The sequence below is a fragment of the Eleutherodactylus coqui genome, chromosome 2 (assembly GCF_035609145.1).
Source record: "Eleutherodactylus coqui strain aEleCoq1 chromosome 2, aEleCoq1.hap1, whole genome shotgun sequence".
NCBI classification, from domain to species: domain Eukaryota; kingdom Metazoa; phylum Chordata; class Amphibia; order Anura; family Eleutherodactylidae; genus Eleutherodactylus; species Eleutherodactylus coqui.
The window spans coordinates 312,460,139-312,476,766 of record NC_089838.1 but is presented as its reverse complement, the minus strand read 5'-3'; the positions used below and the strand labels follow the sequence as shown (position 1 = coordinate 312,476,766).

The window sequence follows — 16,628 nt, the reverse complement described above, 5'->3', positions numbered from 1 at the left end:
TCTTAATTCAGCGCTGGTTTCCAGGGTGGGAGAATAATAGAATGTGACTGCCTAGCATTCATTATAATGTGTAGCTCCCCTTATAATCACCGGTGCTGGTTAAGCACTGCTCTTGTACACAATCTATAATGAGTTTCCCATATTAACGCTTCATTTACATAATTTGTTTTTCTTCTCCTTTCAGAAGTTTCAAACTTAACCATCTGTCGGAAAGGGAAGAACAGCAAGGAGAACGCGTTGTCTCGGAATCTTAACTTGAGTCAGCTCAGCTTCCACCAGATCCGCAAAAATGAGATCACACAGGTCTGTGCGAAAGGGGAAGTCCGTAATTAAAGGGTTCATCACCTAAAGTGAAACTCTTGTGAAAACCACAGTCTCCCTTGTGAATTGTCACCTCTGATCAGATCTGATGGCGCTGCCATCACTTGTAGCGATTTAAAAGGAACCTGTCCTCTACTAAACTAAGTTCTAGCTGTCTCCTATTCGACTGGTTCCCCGTTTCTGAAGTGTTCTAGAAGTCCGAGTACACGCACCAAGCGTGACTCTTCTGAAGACTGCACACGTGTTCTCATGGAGATGAATGGGAGTGTGTACAGCCTCCTGAAAAGTCACTCTGGGGACGCCGCAGGATCTGACCGGGAGTGTATAAAAAGAGGCCCCCCTGGACTTCACCTAAACTATAAGCACGCTAACTTAGTTTATGGTGGGTGGACTTCATGATGGGTTCCTTTACAGGAGGACCGGTCATGGATCAGCGGGCGCTGGCTGCATGGTTTTGTAGCTGTGGCCATACTATCTCCTTCCCGGGTCCAGCTCCTTGCACTGTCGGTGTATCATGTAGGTGGTCCCCATCACTCACTCTTAATGGGTGATGTCAAACTGGATTGACATTGAGTGATGGATTCTGCGCACTTGACGCACTGTGAGTCCTAGGACCCGGACCTAAGAAGAACCTTTCTGGACGAAGGAAGAGGGTTAAGTAGTAAGAAGGAAAAATATTGGGAATTGTTGGTGGGGCTGCAACTGTAGAGCCATGTAGCCAGGCCTGCTGATTCTTTCCCATGACTAAATATATAGCTATAGCCTCCAGTGAATTCTATCTAAATGGAAGAGAGATAAGCTAGAGTATCCTATAAAAAGCAAGTGACACGGGGGAAATGGAACTATTGTTATATGGGCTAGGTAAGGGAGATTCGGTGCCTAGGGCGGCTCCTTTCGATGGGGGGAGAGAGTGGCGCCAATGAGGAAGTTAGAAGTGCTGCCAAGTCACCCTCGCCACCCGCCCTGGTCTGTACACAGGTTAAGGTACCAGTTTTAGGAAAAAATGTAGTCTGATCTGTTGGGAGCAGGGCTCAGAGTAATGAAAGTGGAGGCAGGGTTCGACCAGCCTCTTTCCACCCACATACTTAGACTGGGAGAGACCTGTCCGCTTAGGCAATCTGAGCGGGAAGAGGTCAGCAAGTTCCCACCCAAGACTCGACAACTCGTTAATGGCAGATTTTAAAAGTCCTTTTTTTTTTCTGGAACAGCTCACTGTTTTAGAATAGAACCTACACCTCTACCCTTGAACCTGGTGACAGGTTTCCTTTAACAGGCACTGTATATGTGCAAATTTATAAGGACTTTTATATGCGGCACTTGGGGAACATGTTTATGGGGTGATCTGCTGTGGGGCACTATGCATATGATGCTTATTTACTGCTGATTACCCTTTGCATGGCGCTATTTGGTGATGGGTATGTGAGGGGCATGTATGTTGCAGAGATCTCTTCCAGCCACCTTCCTCCATTCACTGAACAGGCAGTCGCTCACAGATGAACCACTGCCTGTTTACACTGATTGAGAATTAGCTCAGTAACCGTTTTGTTTAATTGAGCTGAAACAAAGGGACTAATGAGTGATTTCCCGCTCGGTACGCTGTTGGGTCCCTCATTTACATGGGACTACTATCAGTCAAAATTGCTTGTTTGGGTGATTTCTCAGCAGATAGTTGGCTGATGTCAAAGTATTCCGTTACTGTCTGAGATATTTACACTTACTGATTAGATCTCCAGTACTGATGATTTGATGGTACGACAGTCGATTTAAGATCAATGGTAAATATTTTGTTTAGCATTGATGATCTTCATTAATACTGACCAATTATATTATTTTGGTCACCCTGAAAAGGAGCTAATCATGACCAGTCTTAGTGCCTGGGACCGTAGACCTGTAAGTACAGCCCGGGGGGATTTCATGTCCCAGAGTTTCATCTTAAGTGTCCAGTTACTGCAAGTTTGTAAAATACTTGTGTTTTTTTTAAAAGTCTGTCCTACCTGTGATTCCCATCCAGGGCCTTCCATTCTGTATAGGCTGCTTTATGTTCCAGCGACCCTGACATCACATGACTTCCTGACACACTTATGTGTATATTTTACGTCTTTCTGCAGAAATCGCACTTGGGTCAGGGGACCCGCACAAATATCTACGAAGGCGTTCTCCAAGTGAGTGGCGGCGGTGAGCACGACTTGGATTATGATTACCGTGAACTGAACAATAACTCCCGCGATCTACGTGTTGTCATGAAGGTGCTGGATCCCAGTCACCAAGATATAGCGCTGGTGAGTATCTGTGCGTCTGTCGTTTATCTCCCATCTCCAACCGTCTGACCAGGTTATATCTTGTGCTTTGTCCTACAGATGATTATCGTTTAAACGAGTGAAAGTGAACAACTATCACTCAGTCTAAACACAGACAACACTAAACGATAAATCGGTCACTTTTCATCCATTTTATGCGGCCATAAAAATCATTGGCTCTTTTACTAATCATTTGGTTTAAATACCGATCGTTCAGTCGTTCTCATTCACTTTTATACAGTGAATGGGAACGACTGAATAAGCCAACGATGTATCTGTACAAACAGGCTGCCTGAGCGAATGAGCTAACTCTGACACCGTTCGCTCGTTCAAACGATGTATTTTTTTTGTAAACAGACCCTAAGACATTGATAGATGATCTATCCACAGGATGGATCATCTGTATCTGATTGTTTGGGTCTGCCACTTGGGACCTCCGCCAATCTGCTGTCTGAAGTGGCTGGGGTCCTAGTTTGAGTGCCACGACCTTTTCACTGCCTACCAGGCACAGCGCCGTAAATTTCACAGTGGCTGTACCTGGGAAAGCAGTTTAATTGCATTTGCATGAATGAGACTGAGCTGCTTTTTGGGCAAGGTGACTGATGAGCCTGTCATCACTGGAGAGGTGAGCGCTGTGATATCTTCAGTTAGCTCATTGGCAGGATAACTGAGCGGCGGACCCTCACAGATCTGATACAGGCGACCTATCCTGAAGATACCGTATTTTTCGCTTTATAAGACGCATTGGATGATAAGACGCACTTGGGTTTTAGAGGAGAAAAATAGGGGAAAAATATTTTGAACTCCCCCAGACCAGGCAGTGAGGGAGGTATTACAGGAGAAATAAACAGCAGTAGTACCGCCTCGGAATGAAGTATATACCACTAGGTCAACCTGTCATTCAGGATCCAGGAAAGCTGAGTATAAATGTAATGGTGATCTCATTACACTTGTCATCCAGCTTTCCAGGAGCCCTAAATCCCACGTTGAATAGTTGTGGCAATGCATGTGGTATGCATGCTTGCATAACTCTGCAGTTGGCATTCAGGATCCTGGAAGAGCTGAGTGACAAGGTAATGATTCCATTAGTTGTCACCCAAGTTTCCAGGAACCCTGCATGGCATGTATCATTATGGTTATGCATAACTAGGCACAAATATATACACAATGCAGGCAGCTCTCCCTCTGCCCCTCCCTCTCCTATGTAGCTGGCAGGTGTGAGAGTGTCTGTACATACAGCTGACTGCTGAGGCAGGGGGGAGCAGCAGTTCCCTCTCACTAATCAGCTGTTGTATGGGTGCTGGTGTGGAGCGGACCTGCTATCTTTATCACACTGTCAGCAATATAGCAGGAGCCGCCTGTCTGTACAATAGCTTCCTGCTCCTCCAGCCCTCAGCAATCAGCTGTTGTACGGGCTGCTCTGCTTCTTGCTCCACCCCCGCCCCCAGCAATCAGCTGTTGTACTGGCCGGGCTGCTCTGCTCCCTGCTCCTCCCCCGCCCCCAGCAATCAGCTGTTGTACGGGCCGGGCTGCTCTGCTCCTCCCCCGCCCCCAGCAATCAGCTGTTGCGCTGCCGCTCTGCTCCCTGCTCCTCCCCCGCCCTACCAGCCGCTCTGCTCCCTGCTCCTCCCCCGCCCCCAGCAATCAGCTGTTGTACGGGGCCGGGCTGCTCTGCTCCCTGCTCCTCCCCCGCCCCCAGCAATCAGCTGTTGTACGGGCCGGGCTGCTCTGCTCCCTGCTCCTCCCCCACCCCCAGCAATCAGCTGTTGTGCGGCCGCTCTGCTCCCTGCTCCTCCCCCGCCCCCAGCAAACAGCTGTTGTGCGGGCGCTCTGCTCCCTGCTCCTCACCCGCCCCCAGCAATCAGCTGTTGTGCGGGCGCTCTGCTCCCTGCTCCTCACCTGCCCCCAGCAATCAGCTGTTGTGCGGCCGCTCTGCTCTACTGCTGTGCCGGCTTTGTATGCAAACGGCCGGCCGCACAGTGAGAAGGATTTGCAATCCTCTTCAGCTCCGGCCGGGTCTGATCTCGGCACGTTCGCTCTATAAGATGCACTGACTTTTTCACCCAACTTTGGAGGGAAAAAAGTGCGTCTTATAGAGCGAAAAATACGGTATGTTATAAATATCTTGGGGCTCAAGACTAAAAAAAATTACTTAGGAAGAATTGGCTCCTCGGCTAAAAAATCTAGGAGCCAAATAAAAGTTTTAGTTGCAAAGCTTCAAAAAAATTAATTAAAATCATATATATGTTATTTATTATATAATTTATATTTACTAAGACTAAAGGCCCATTTACACTGGACGAAGGTCGGGCAAACGATGCCCGACACTCGTCCCCGCATCACCTCGCCCCCGTGCTGTTACACAGCAGTGCGTATCGCAGGCTCTCTGACAGAACGGCTGGAGGAGATTTCACTCCTCGCTCTCCCCCCACCCTTCTCTATTCCCTTTAAGCAGCGGCCGTTCAATACTGAACAGCTGTTTATACTGAAGGATCATCATTCAGGATTTGAAGCTGCTTAAAATGAATAGAGGGACAGGGTAGAGCGGGGAGAGAAATCTCCTCCAGCCGCCCCTACCCACTGCTGGACGCTCTGTGAGCGAGCCAGCAATAGTCGCTCCTGTGTATCAGCATGGCAGCGAGTACATGCGGGGAAGAATGTCGGGCATAGTTTGCCATATCTTTAGTGTAGATGAGCCTTTACTGTGTGAAGTGCCCCGCATCACCCAAAGTATGATTGCATACCCGATAATATACTTGCGTACAGCTGTCCCCCCACTATATTATTGCAGAAATTCCCACACAATATAATTGCGTACGGTCATGCCCCCTTTCCGCATCCATATAGAAGCGGTACAATGACAAGCTGTCCCCCCCCCCCCCCCCCCCCCCCCATGTGTATATACGAACTGCTAGTCTCTTCCCCTGGTCCCGTCCACGAGTATGATGCTTGTGTTATGTTGGCAGCTGGCACTAGGAAGAAGTGCTGTGAATGTTACCCCATCAGCTCCTGGCGGGCAGTGGTAGCGTCATGCAGCTGGGCAGCCGGTACCAAAGAAATGTCCCAGGACCTGGAAGCGGCGCTTATGTTGCCATTTCAGCTCCTGACCGGCAGCGTTAAGGTTAGGGAGCGAGCCATCCAGCTGTCCAGCAAACATGTGTGCTAGTTTCTGAAGAAACCACTTTTATATTCAGGCAGCAGGGCAAGTTGCAAATGGCGACAATATTGAAGAATCCTATTGCCATTTCCAAAAGGAACATGGGCTACTGTTTCTCCTGCTATCTGGAACGCTATATCTTAGTCCCAGGCAATCCCTTTAAGCCTCTCATACACATTCGATGTGAACTCAAATAGCAGTTTCAGCAGGACCGGACACACAATGTGTACCGGGTGTCCTGCCTTCCCTGACGGCAGATTGTTGGTGGTCAGAGGATTGGGCATGTTGCATTTCAGCCACAGCCATGTATCTGCTCTGTGCCACCACCACCATGTCCTTCTCTGTCTGTAACCCTTAACCCTTTGAGGACCAAGGGACATATCTGTCCAATTGCATTTTAAAACTATGAAACAAATCTATCCCTCGGTCCTCAAACAGGTAACAAATGTTCTTACATTTAATGACGCCCACAACCATGACCTTTATCTCCAGCTTTATTGCTGCTAACTGGCTTTTTTTTTTCTTTTTTTGTTCTTGCGTCCCAGGCTTTTTTCGAGACTGCAAGTCTGATGAGTCAGGTCTCTCACATCCACCTAGTGTTTGTCCATGGAGTATGTGTGCGAGAATCAGAGAGTGAGTATTGGTGGGAAACCCGCAGTGCAATTAGGTTACGCTACACCGCCGCATGATTACTTGTACTGATGTCTCTGTTTTGTCTCTCGTTACAGATATTATGGTGGAGGAGTTTGTAGAGCACGGCCCGTTGGACGTTTGCTTGCGCAAGGATAAAGCTCTGATCTCCGCTGGGTGGAAATTCACTGTGGCCAGGCAGCTGGCGAGCGCCCTCAGTTATCTGGTATGTGATGGTGTTGGTTCACCCGATGTCCAGTAGAAGGCGCTTGTGTGGCGGAAGAGGACGACGAAAGTAGTTGTCTGTTATTGACAACCTGTCTAGTTACGAGATGTTTAACTAATTAGACATATTGTCTACAATGCACTCTATGTACAGACATTAAGCCAGCCAGGAGTGATGAGATATGTTGCCTCTGAAGCTTACAGAATAGTGAGTGCAGCTCTGGAGTATAATACAGGATGTAACTCAGGATCAGTACAGGATAAGTAATATATGTACGCAGTGACTCCACCAGCAGAATAGTGAGTGCAGCTCTGGAGTATAATACAGGATGTAACTCAGGATCAGTACAGGATAAGTAATGTAATGTACACACTGACTCCACCAGCAGAATAGTGAGTGCAGCTCTGGAGTATAATACAGGATGTAACTCAGGATCAGTAGAGGATAAGTAATGTATGTACACAGTGACTCCAGCAGCAGAATAGTGAGTGCAGCTCTGGAGTATAATACAGGATGTAACTCAGGATCAGTACAGGATAAGTAATGTATGTACACAGTGACTCTGCCAGCAGAATAGTGAGTGCAGCTCTGGAGTATAATACAGGATGTAACTCCGGATCAGTACAGGATAAGTAATGTATGTACACAGTGACTCCACCAGCAGAATAGTGAGTGCAGCTCTGGAGTATAATACAGGATAACCCAGGATGAGTATAGGATAAGTAATGTATGTACACAGTGACTCCACCAGCAGAATAGTGAGTGCAGCTCTGGGGTATTATACAGGATGTATCGCAAGATCATCTAGATGCATCTCAATGGATATGTGCCACTTGGCACATCACAGAAGCTTCTGTTGTAAGACAACCCCTTTAATGTTATATACAATGAATTAATCTTTTAGCTTATTGCTCTTCTTCTTTGGAACCAGCAAACTAATAGACTTGCTACTTGTGGCCATCTGTAGAGTATCAATGCAGCAGAGGTACAAAAACGCCCTTTAATCTGTTGCTTCTTAAACCACATTGGGTATATACAGACAATGCAGTTCCCTAAAAGATAAATACAGTTTTGGGGTGCTAAAAACCTAAGTGGGTTCTTTGTATTTCTGCAGGAAGATAAACGTTTGGTCCATGGAAATGTCTGTGCAAAGAATATTCTTCTGGCCAGGAAAGGTCTGGATGACGGATCTTCTCCTTTCATCAAGCTGAGTGACCCAGGAGTGACTTTCTCAGTGCTGTCTCGAGAAGGTACTGGCTCATATAGTGACCTCAAACCGTTTATTATCCTCCTTATAAAAGTCCCACGTATCAATATAATGTTGTTCCTGCAGAACGGGTGGACAGGATCCCCTGGATTGCCCCCGAGTGTGTCCGCAATGTCTCTTCTCTAAGCACAGCTGCTGACAAGTGGAGCTTTGGGACGACCTTGCTGGAAATATGCTTTAATGGGGAAGTGCCTTTAAAGGAGAGAACAGCGTCGGAGGTGAGGAGACGGGACTGGATTTGGTCTGTGGGGTTTTATCGCCGGTCTAAGAGCCTCTTAATACACCTGGCAGCGCCTACTTGTGCCATAAGGAAGCTTATGTCAGCTACGAACTTCAATGGGTTTCTGCTAGAACGTATGCCAGAATCTGGCGTGCATTACAGTAAATCTGACGTGTTACATGTTGCCTCCTTTCACCCTGCCCACTCTGAGAAAAGTGGCAGAAGCCGGTGTAAAAAGTTGCAGATTTTGGCATGCGCCATAGTTTGAGATTCTTGTATACCAGGAAACTGTCTTATGTCCAATATGTATAGTTTTAACTTTTTTTTTTTTTGTCTTGTGTTAATCTTGTGTCGTCTTCTCCTCTTCTGTACAGAAAGAGAGGTTTTACGAGAAGGAGCTGGGCCTCCCTGAGCCGTCCTGCAAGGAGCTTGCTGACCTCATTGGTCTGTGCCATAATTACAACCCCTCAGGGAGACCCTCTTTCCGGACCATCCTCCGAGACCTGACCCAGCTGCAGCCCCATGGTGAGCAATGGTCAGGACCTCATGTGGTACCTGCTTTTCTGCAGTGATGCTTCCCAGAAGCCTCATCCAACACTACATGCCATGGGAAGAATGACGTGTTAAAGGGGAAATCCAGCTTAAATTGTCCTTTTGATAGATATATATATATATATATATATATATATATATATATATATATATATATATATATATATCCGATGATTGATGATATTGCCATTGTTCTTTCTGCAAAGCCTTCCTTCTATGTTGTATTACTAATGTGTTCTTCTCAACCACAGATCTTTCGGACATTGGCTCTATTAGTCCTGATTTCTCCATCACGGACCCAACAGTTTTCCAGAAGCGATACTTGAAGAAGATCCGGGAGTTGGGAGAGGTATGTCCTATTTGATTCATTCTTGTTAAGTCCAGATTCTCTGTTTATTGGGATTAACTTGTGTTCACCACAAACTGGCTGGTATGTAGCCTAATATAGGAGACACTGGAAAGTCTGCCCTACCCTGGTGTGTTCCAGTGCTCTAACTTCATGGCATCACTGTGAACCGCTCCAGAACCCTATAAAAGTTCTATTTAGAAGCCCAATTAGTTTTCTTTTAAACACAACTGGGAATAATGGCTCCTAATTATTTGTTAGAACAGAAACTTTTTTTTCAACTTTTAGTCACAATCCTATAGTAAAAAAAAAAAAATTCGATTAACCCAGAATGTAAATGTCAAAACTATTTTTTTTCCTTAAACCCTCTTATGTTATGCAGCTAGGTGAAGACATTGCTAGAGAAATCCATATTCCCCTAACTCCATAGCAGAACGGGGAGCTCCAGCTGTGCCTGCACTATTAGCTGTAGTGCAGCTGCAGACACAGCTGTACCCATTTGAATATTTTATTAGTAAAGCCTACGTTATACATTTTCAGTCTTACATGCACACCATTTTCTTCTGTGCTCTTATCTGTCCTGCTGTTATTTCTCTTCTGTCTTCACTCTTCTTCTCTTGTTAGCTCGCTGTATAAGGAGAGGACTTTCTCTTCTCCCCTTCACAGCGTCCGCTCTCCAATGCACTGTCAGGGTTTGTACATTGGTTGTACAGTGCTGTATGTCACCACCCGATGCACCGAGGCCCTAACAATGCATCATCGGGTCTGATGGGGGGGGGGGGGGGGGGGTAGTACTGTGAATGGGAGAAGCTGTCTAGTGCACAGAACGGCTGCTTCTTATGCAGCACTGAGGGATGGAGCATTCTAGACAGGAGTGAGGAAGCGCATCAATAAAAGTAGCCTGTGGAACATTGCAGATTGTGGACACAGGAACACTGAAAATGAAATAAAATGGAGACTGGAGACCTTTTATTAATACTATAGCATATGGGAACAGTTGTGCCTGCACTGGAGAGAACAGTGCAGGCACAGCTAGGGCGCCCTCTTCTGCTATGCAGTTAAGTTGCTGCTAGGGAAATACATATTTGCCGAACGTAGCTGCATAGCAGAAGAGGGGTTTTGAAGGAAAAATGTGCAGAATAGACTAATAAAACATATTGCAAAATGCTTAGACTCTCCCATTCCGTATATTTATTTAAAAAAAAAGTTAAATGACCATTAAACTTTAATGCAGGACTATACTTATACATTATAAGCTTTTAAATAAAGATGTAAGATAATTAAGAACATGCAATAAAAAGTTTTATAAGTTTGCAAAAAATATAGAATTTCCCAAAACAATTTTATGGGAAAAAAAAATTCTTGCATTTATATTAAAGTAAGAAAAAACGACTTACAACTATCCATGCATTCTTAATAGAGATGAGCGAACCTACTCATTTCGAGTAATTACTCGAACGAGCACCGCGATTTTCAAGTACTTCCGTACTCGGGTGAAAAGATTCGGGGGGCGCCGGGGGAGGCGTGGCGGAGCGGGGGGGTAGCAGCGGGGAACGGGGGAAGCTCTTTCTCTCCCCCCCCCCCCCCCCCCCCCCCGCTGCAACCCCCCACTCACCCACGGCGCCCCCCGAATTTTTTTGCCCGAGTACGGAAGTACTCGAAAATCGCGGTGCTTGGGCGAAAAAGGGGCGTGGCCGAGTACGCTCGCTCATCTCTAATTCTTAATAATCTGAAGAATTGATTCAAGAGGTGAATGGTATATAACTGTATGAAAACAGCTTATTTCTACATCTATGCCACAAAAAATATATAAATTGCCAACGCAGACTGCATTTTGATGGTCACTGATTTTCTTGTCTCCTTCTCAGGGTCACTTTGGGAAAGTGAGTCTGTATTGCTATGACCCAAATAACGATGGGACCGGGGAGATGGTGGCCGTGAAGTCCCTGAAGTCGGGCTGCAGTCAGCAGCTGGAGACCAGCTGGAAAGGAGAGATCAGGATATTGAAGACCCTCTACCATGAGAACATTGTGAAGTATAAAGGCTGCTGCAGCGAGCAAGGTCAGCCCCACTTCCCCGGAGTCGTCTTTACTTGCTGCGTCTCCCGTATTCACCCTTTTTGTCATCTGTATCCACAGGAGATAAGATTGTGCAGCTCATCATGGAGTACGTGCCTCTGGGGAGCCTGCGGGATTACCTTCCCAAACACAGCGTGAGCCTGGCTCGGATATTACTCTTTGCACAGCAGATCTGTGAGGTGCGCTCTCTGACCTCTGTGTCTTGTGATGAAGATGGTAGGATGGTTAGCTTACACTGATCCTTCTGTTGACACAGGGAATGGCGTACCTGCACTCGCAGCATTACATTCACCGGGACCTCGCTGCTCGGAACGTCCTGGTGGAGAACGAGAACGTGGTGAAGATCGGCGACTTTGGACTTGCTAAAGCTGTGCCAGAAGGGCACGAGTACTACCGAGTAAGAGAGGATGGTGACAGCCCGGTGTTCTGGTAAGAGCCTGGAACTGTGTGTATGAAGAGGAGATGACCATTTTGGGCATATGGGGCCGGTATCTCATCAGGAAGGTCTTGGGTTATTGCTTGTGCAGCAAATAACCCAATGTGCAGCAAATAAGATCACTCAAATCTGCATACAATAGGCATCGTCCTTGAAGGATATGTCAGATGTGGGTCCCTTTCTGGCACTCACATCTGTCCCCAGAACAGGCGCGTCCTCAACCCCTGTCGTGCCTGGAGAGGTAGCCATCGGCTCTACATCCAGACGGTAGCAGAGGTAGCGGTGCACGAGTGCAGCTCTCTCCATTCACTTCTATGAGGGTCATGAAAATAGCTGAGGCACAACAGAAGCGGGATCCATCTTCACTGCTGTCCGCCCACTTACTTGCCCCAATTTCATGAATTCTCTAAAATAGGAAAACTAGTTATTGAAGCCTGCTGAGTGGAGGACTCATCAGAACAGGGGAGCGTCAGTCTGCAGGGCGAGAGCACCCACTACGGACATAAGTGTACATGCTCTATAAAGACTATGGTAGACAGGCTTGAAGCTGGAGCCACCGAAAAAAGACTATTTTAATTTTTGTGAGGTTTTTATCTTATAGAATTTAAATTTTCTTCCTTCTAGGTACGCCACCGAGTGTCTGAAGGAATGCAAGTTCTTCTATGCCTCTGATGTGTGGTCATTTGGGGTAACCCTGTATGAACTTTTGACTCGATGTGACTCCTATCTTAGCCCCCCAACTGTAAGTCCTTATTTCTTTGACTATATTGTTGTGTGGTCCTTCCATTACTTTATATTCAGTATATAGGATTTTCCAGTTGAGATCCTGGTCCCTTAGTGCTAAGAAGATGGCTAGGGGGGTACATGTGTGTATGGAGCTGGATTTGTGTCAGAAGCAGACAGCTCCAAATATTGTGCAGTGGTTCCAGCTGGTATTACATGCTAAGTGAATGAGACTCAGCTTGCAATACCAGGCAGGGCCACTGCACAACGTACAGAGCTGTCTTGGCAGTATTCCTATCAAGCCATCCTTGTTGGGTGGCTTGATAGACTGCCTGTCAGAATGCAGGATGATGTAATGTATAGCATTACATTATACTGAAGGAGCGATCAAAGCATTGCTAGTTGTGGTCCCCCCTGGGGACTAAAAGAAATTGTAAAAATAAAAACAATAAAGTTTTACTAATTGTTTAAAATAAATAAATAAATGTAAAAAAAATAAATAAACCAAAACTAACCCTTTTGGCATATTTACAATAATACGGGGGAGGGGAGAAAAAAGTCAGGAGTTTTAAACACCTCCTGACTCATGAGAGGCTACTGCTCTGCCCCTTAACCAGCAGAGCTGCTATGTAGATTGGCCTCTGTATGGGGATGTCTGTGTATGCAGAGCTGCGGTGTAGATTGGCCTCTGTATGGGGATGTCTGTGTATGCAGAGCTGCGGTGTAGATTGGCCTCTGTATGGGGATGTCTGTGTATGCAGAGCTGCGGTGTAGATTGGCCTCTGTATGGGGATGTCTGTGTATGCAGAGCTGCGGTGTAGATTGGCCTCTGTATGGGGATGTCTGTGTATGCAGAGCTGCGGTGTAGATTGGCCTCTGTACGGGGATGTCTGTATGCAGAGCTGCGGTGTAGATTGGCCTCTGTACGGGGATGTCTGTATGCAGAGCTGCGGTGTAGATTGGCCTCTGTACGGGGATGTCTGTATGCAGAGCTGCTATGTAGATTGGCCTCTGTATGGGGATGTCTGTGTATGCAGAGCTGCGGTGTAGATTGGCCTCTGTATGGGGATGTCTGTGTATGCAGAGCTGCGGTGTAGATTGGCCTCTGTACGGGGATGTCTGTGTATGCAGAGCTGCGGTGTAGATTGGCCTCTGTACGGGGATGTCTGTGTATGCAGAGGTGTTTTCGATTACAAAAGTCTTCTAAACTCCGACATTGGAAATACTTAGTAGAACGCTGTCTTTCTTACTAGAAATTCATAGAGATGATTGGAGTTACCCAAGGACAGATGACGGTGGTGCGGCTGATTGATCTGCTGGATCGGGGACAGAGGCTTCCTTGTCCAAGTGAATGTCCTATGGAGGTAAGCGGCACAGATACAGGGTATAAAGCTTTCAAGATTTTTGCTGTTAAAGGCCAGCACACGAGCAGAAATTCCGCGGCGGGATTTCCTGCGGAATTTTCGCCACTGGAAGCCTGCATAGGATTGCGTTAACAAACGCAATCCTATGCAGACGGACGCAATTTGGCTGCGCGAAATATCGCGCGGCAAACATCGCAGCATGCGCTATTTCTGTGCGGGCCTCTGCGACCCCCCGCACAGAAATGTCACTCATCCGCCGCCAGCTCCGGCACATCAAGGAGCCGGCGGGCGTGGGTGAGTACGCGCTGGTCCCTGCAGGCGCTCGGGTCGGGTCCCGCGGCGCCGGATCCGACCCGCCCATCTGCAGGCGGCCAAAGAATGCAAAAAAACCCCTAAAACAACTCTAGACTATCTTTTCCCATTCGTGTCATGGGGGGAACACAGCAAAGACCTTGGGTATAGCTACTGCCACAGTCTTTACTGTGTCCCCCAATGAACATGCCGAGGACGAATTTACGGCGAGTACAGAATCTCCTGTTTCACCGTACAGGCACAACCAGAAAGACTATAGTGAAATTGCTCATTTTTTCACCCCTATGCCCCACCCCTTCTCCCCCAACAAATAAGTGATGCAATACACCATATGTACCCAAATAGTGCCTAATAAAATGCCCAAGAAACCACATACTCGCTATCTAGCTGTTCTTGTCCCTGGTGATCCAGCACAGCAGATCCCACGATGCTGCCAATCTGTTACAAAGGGCTACCGTCTAACTGCTGCAGCCAATCGGTGGCAACCGCTGTCACGTGCCGTACTCTTCCCATCATGGTGCCTAACATCTGCGTGGTGATGCCAGGAGTACGGCATTTGATCAGTGTGGCCACTGATTGGCTGCAGCAGTCACATGCTTAGTCATTTGCTCTGGATCTGCAGGGAAAACAGGTAAGTTGTGATTCAGTCATCATTTTACAACCTTTCACCTAACATTTCACCTAACCCTTTCTATGAGGTTAAGCGTAGTGATTCCGACTCTCATTTGTACGTTTTCCAAGTCCTGACTTGGTGTCTTCTGTTACCAGATCTACAAACTGATGAAGAACTGCTGGGAGACGGAGGCGAGTTTCCGGCCATCATTTCCAACCCTCATCCCTATCCTGAAAGCCTTCTACAATACCTACAGCACGCAGGCACCGTCCGTGTTCAGTGTGTGCTAATATAATGGTGAGAAGTTCTGAGACTTTTCTCCAGGAGTTACAGGTTGACATGAACCACACTTTCACGTATCTGAAAATGGGAGGTGGTACTGTCCCTTTAAGAGTAAGGGGTCATTCATCATCGTCTTTAACATAACAGCACCCCCTAGTGAGCGTAAAAGAGAATTATGCAAACTACTGTGCATTCCATTTTCCCTACTAAAACTTGCCCCTACCAGGAGTTATACAGACAAATGCAACTCTGCCTTATTAAAGTGAATCGCAATTGTAATACCTGCAGAGCTCCAGTTGGGGGCAGCACTGTACACTGCTTGACATACCCATAGACTATAATTGGTCAGATGTCCTTCAAAAGTGATTACATTTCACATCCCTTACGTTTGTAGACTTTATTTTTCTTGTGGCCTATAAGTGTCGCATACCTCGCTTCCCGCAGAATTTCCGCTTGTGCCCGCCTGCATAGGATTGCATTAGATAACATGAAAACTCACGCGGCATGCTCTATTTCTGGGCTGGGCTGCCGAGAGACAAGTATGTTTTAGTCTGTTATGCTGGCAGTGCTATGAAATGCATGTATTTTTCTTTTAGGCCAAAGCTTTGACGCTGAGGAGCATGGAATTACTGAGCCACCAGCCGCTACATGACCTGCTACTTATACCACGGACGGATTCTGGCAGCGCCACTTACCCCCACGCGGGATGATGATGATGATCGTGCAGGCTCATGTCTTGGAAGTGGATGGTCTTTGAGTCACTGGAGCAGTGTTAACCACTTGAGATGTAATGATGGACATGATGGTGGGCTCGGTCCCATCGGGGAACGGACTGACTGGACTACAGTCCCCGTGTTTTAGCTGTGAAGTCCTTGGAATCTCATGAAGTGCTTTCATGACTTGTGAGGGAGGGATATTCCCGTGTTGCATGTTACATGTGAGATGCAAAATGTATGCAAAAAGCTGGTGCAATATTGCCGTATTTCCTGGATATCTGTGTAGTCCCCTCACCCCGGGTAATGTGCAGCTCCTAGCCTGCTGTCAGGGCATGCTTGGACTTGTAGTTCTGCAGTAGCCGGAGCACCTCAGGTTGGCTAATCTTGCCTATCCTTTCCATAAGAAGCCTTAAAATATGTGAAATACGTGTCTAGTGTTTAATCTGTGCCTGCTCGATGCAGGGGGCTGGGGGGGTATGTCCCGATGTTGGGCCCCTATACTGTATAGCAAGTGAACTTACATTCTCAAGATTTGCTTATTAGGGGGTTTAACGCCCCTATTCAGATGTAAACGATTAAACTGCTAAAGTGGAGCCTGCCAGACTGACTTTGTTGGGAGAAGGGGTACCCAGAATGTGTTGTAAGGGTAGTCTGTCATATAGAACAGTTGTAAAGGGCGGTATTACCATCATGGCCTGTCATAGCGGAGATGGGAAACTGCTGCTAAGGCTGCGGGCCACCGGTGCCATAGCCCTCATTGAGGTGACTGGGAGTTATGGAACCGGCGTAGGGCGCTGTGCTATGCGGTTTTCATATCTCAAATTCCCCTCAATGACAGCTGCGCTAATTGCTCACCCCATTCTGGTCGGAACAGAACTTCTTGGTTTTCAGAGTTGAGATGGGAAAACTAGGAACGGAACACCCCTCCGCCTCTGGCTGCCGGGGCCAGTAGTTGATTACCACCGATCTTGGTGATTGTTTTAAGCTGTGCTACAATCTCCACTTATTGTACATGGGTATATACAGTGCCGATTTGAAGTCAATACTAACGATATACAGTAAAACTGTATGCAAGAAGCTCCCCCTAG

The 16,628-nt window shown here is 47.0% G+C and overlaps 1 protein-coding gene across 2 annotated transcripts in view; it reads left to right on the top strand.

Annotated features, from left to right (window-relative positions):
• The window catches only part of TYK2 (tyrosine kinase 2), a 57,125-nt gene extending 40,992 nt beyond the window's left edge, over positions 1–16,133 (top strand). For both annotated transcript variants that reach the window (XM_066593574.1, XM_066593575.1), the window contains exons 11-25: positions 185–303; positions 2,430–2,600; positions 6,321–6,408; positions 6,504–6,631; positions 7,746–7,881; positions 7,965–8,116; positions 8,493–8,643; positions 8,922–9,019; positions 10,885–11,077; positions 11,155–11,273; positions 11,351–11,523; positions 12,155–12,272; positions 13,507–13,617; positions 14,698–14,839; positions 15,421–16,133. In XM_066593574.1, coding sequence (XP_066449671.1) covers positions 185–303; positions 2,430–2,600; positions 6,321–6,408; positions 6,504–6,631; positions 7,746–7,881; positions 7,965–8,116; positions 8,493–8,643; positions 8,922–9,019; positions 10,885–11,077; positions 11,155–11,273; positions 11,351–11,523; positions 12,155–12,272; positions 13,507–13,617; positions 14,698–14,832 — 1,892 coding nt within the window. In that variant the 3' untranslated portion in view covers positions 14,833–14,839; positions 15,421–16,133. The remainder of the gene's footprint in view (positions 1–184; positions 304–2,429; positions 2,601–6,320; positions 6,409–6,503; positions 6,632–7,745; positions 7,882–7,964; positions 8,117–8,492; positions 8,644–8,921; positions 9,020–10,884; positions 11,078–11,154; positions 11,274–11,350; positions 11,524–12,154; positions 12,273–13,506; positions 13,618–14,697; positions 14,840–15,420) is intronic.
• The last annotated feature ends 495 nt before the right edge of the window (positions 16,134–16,628 follow it).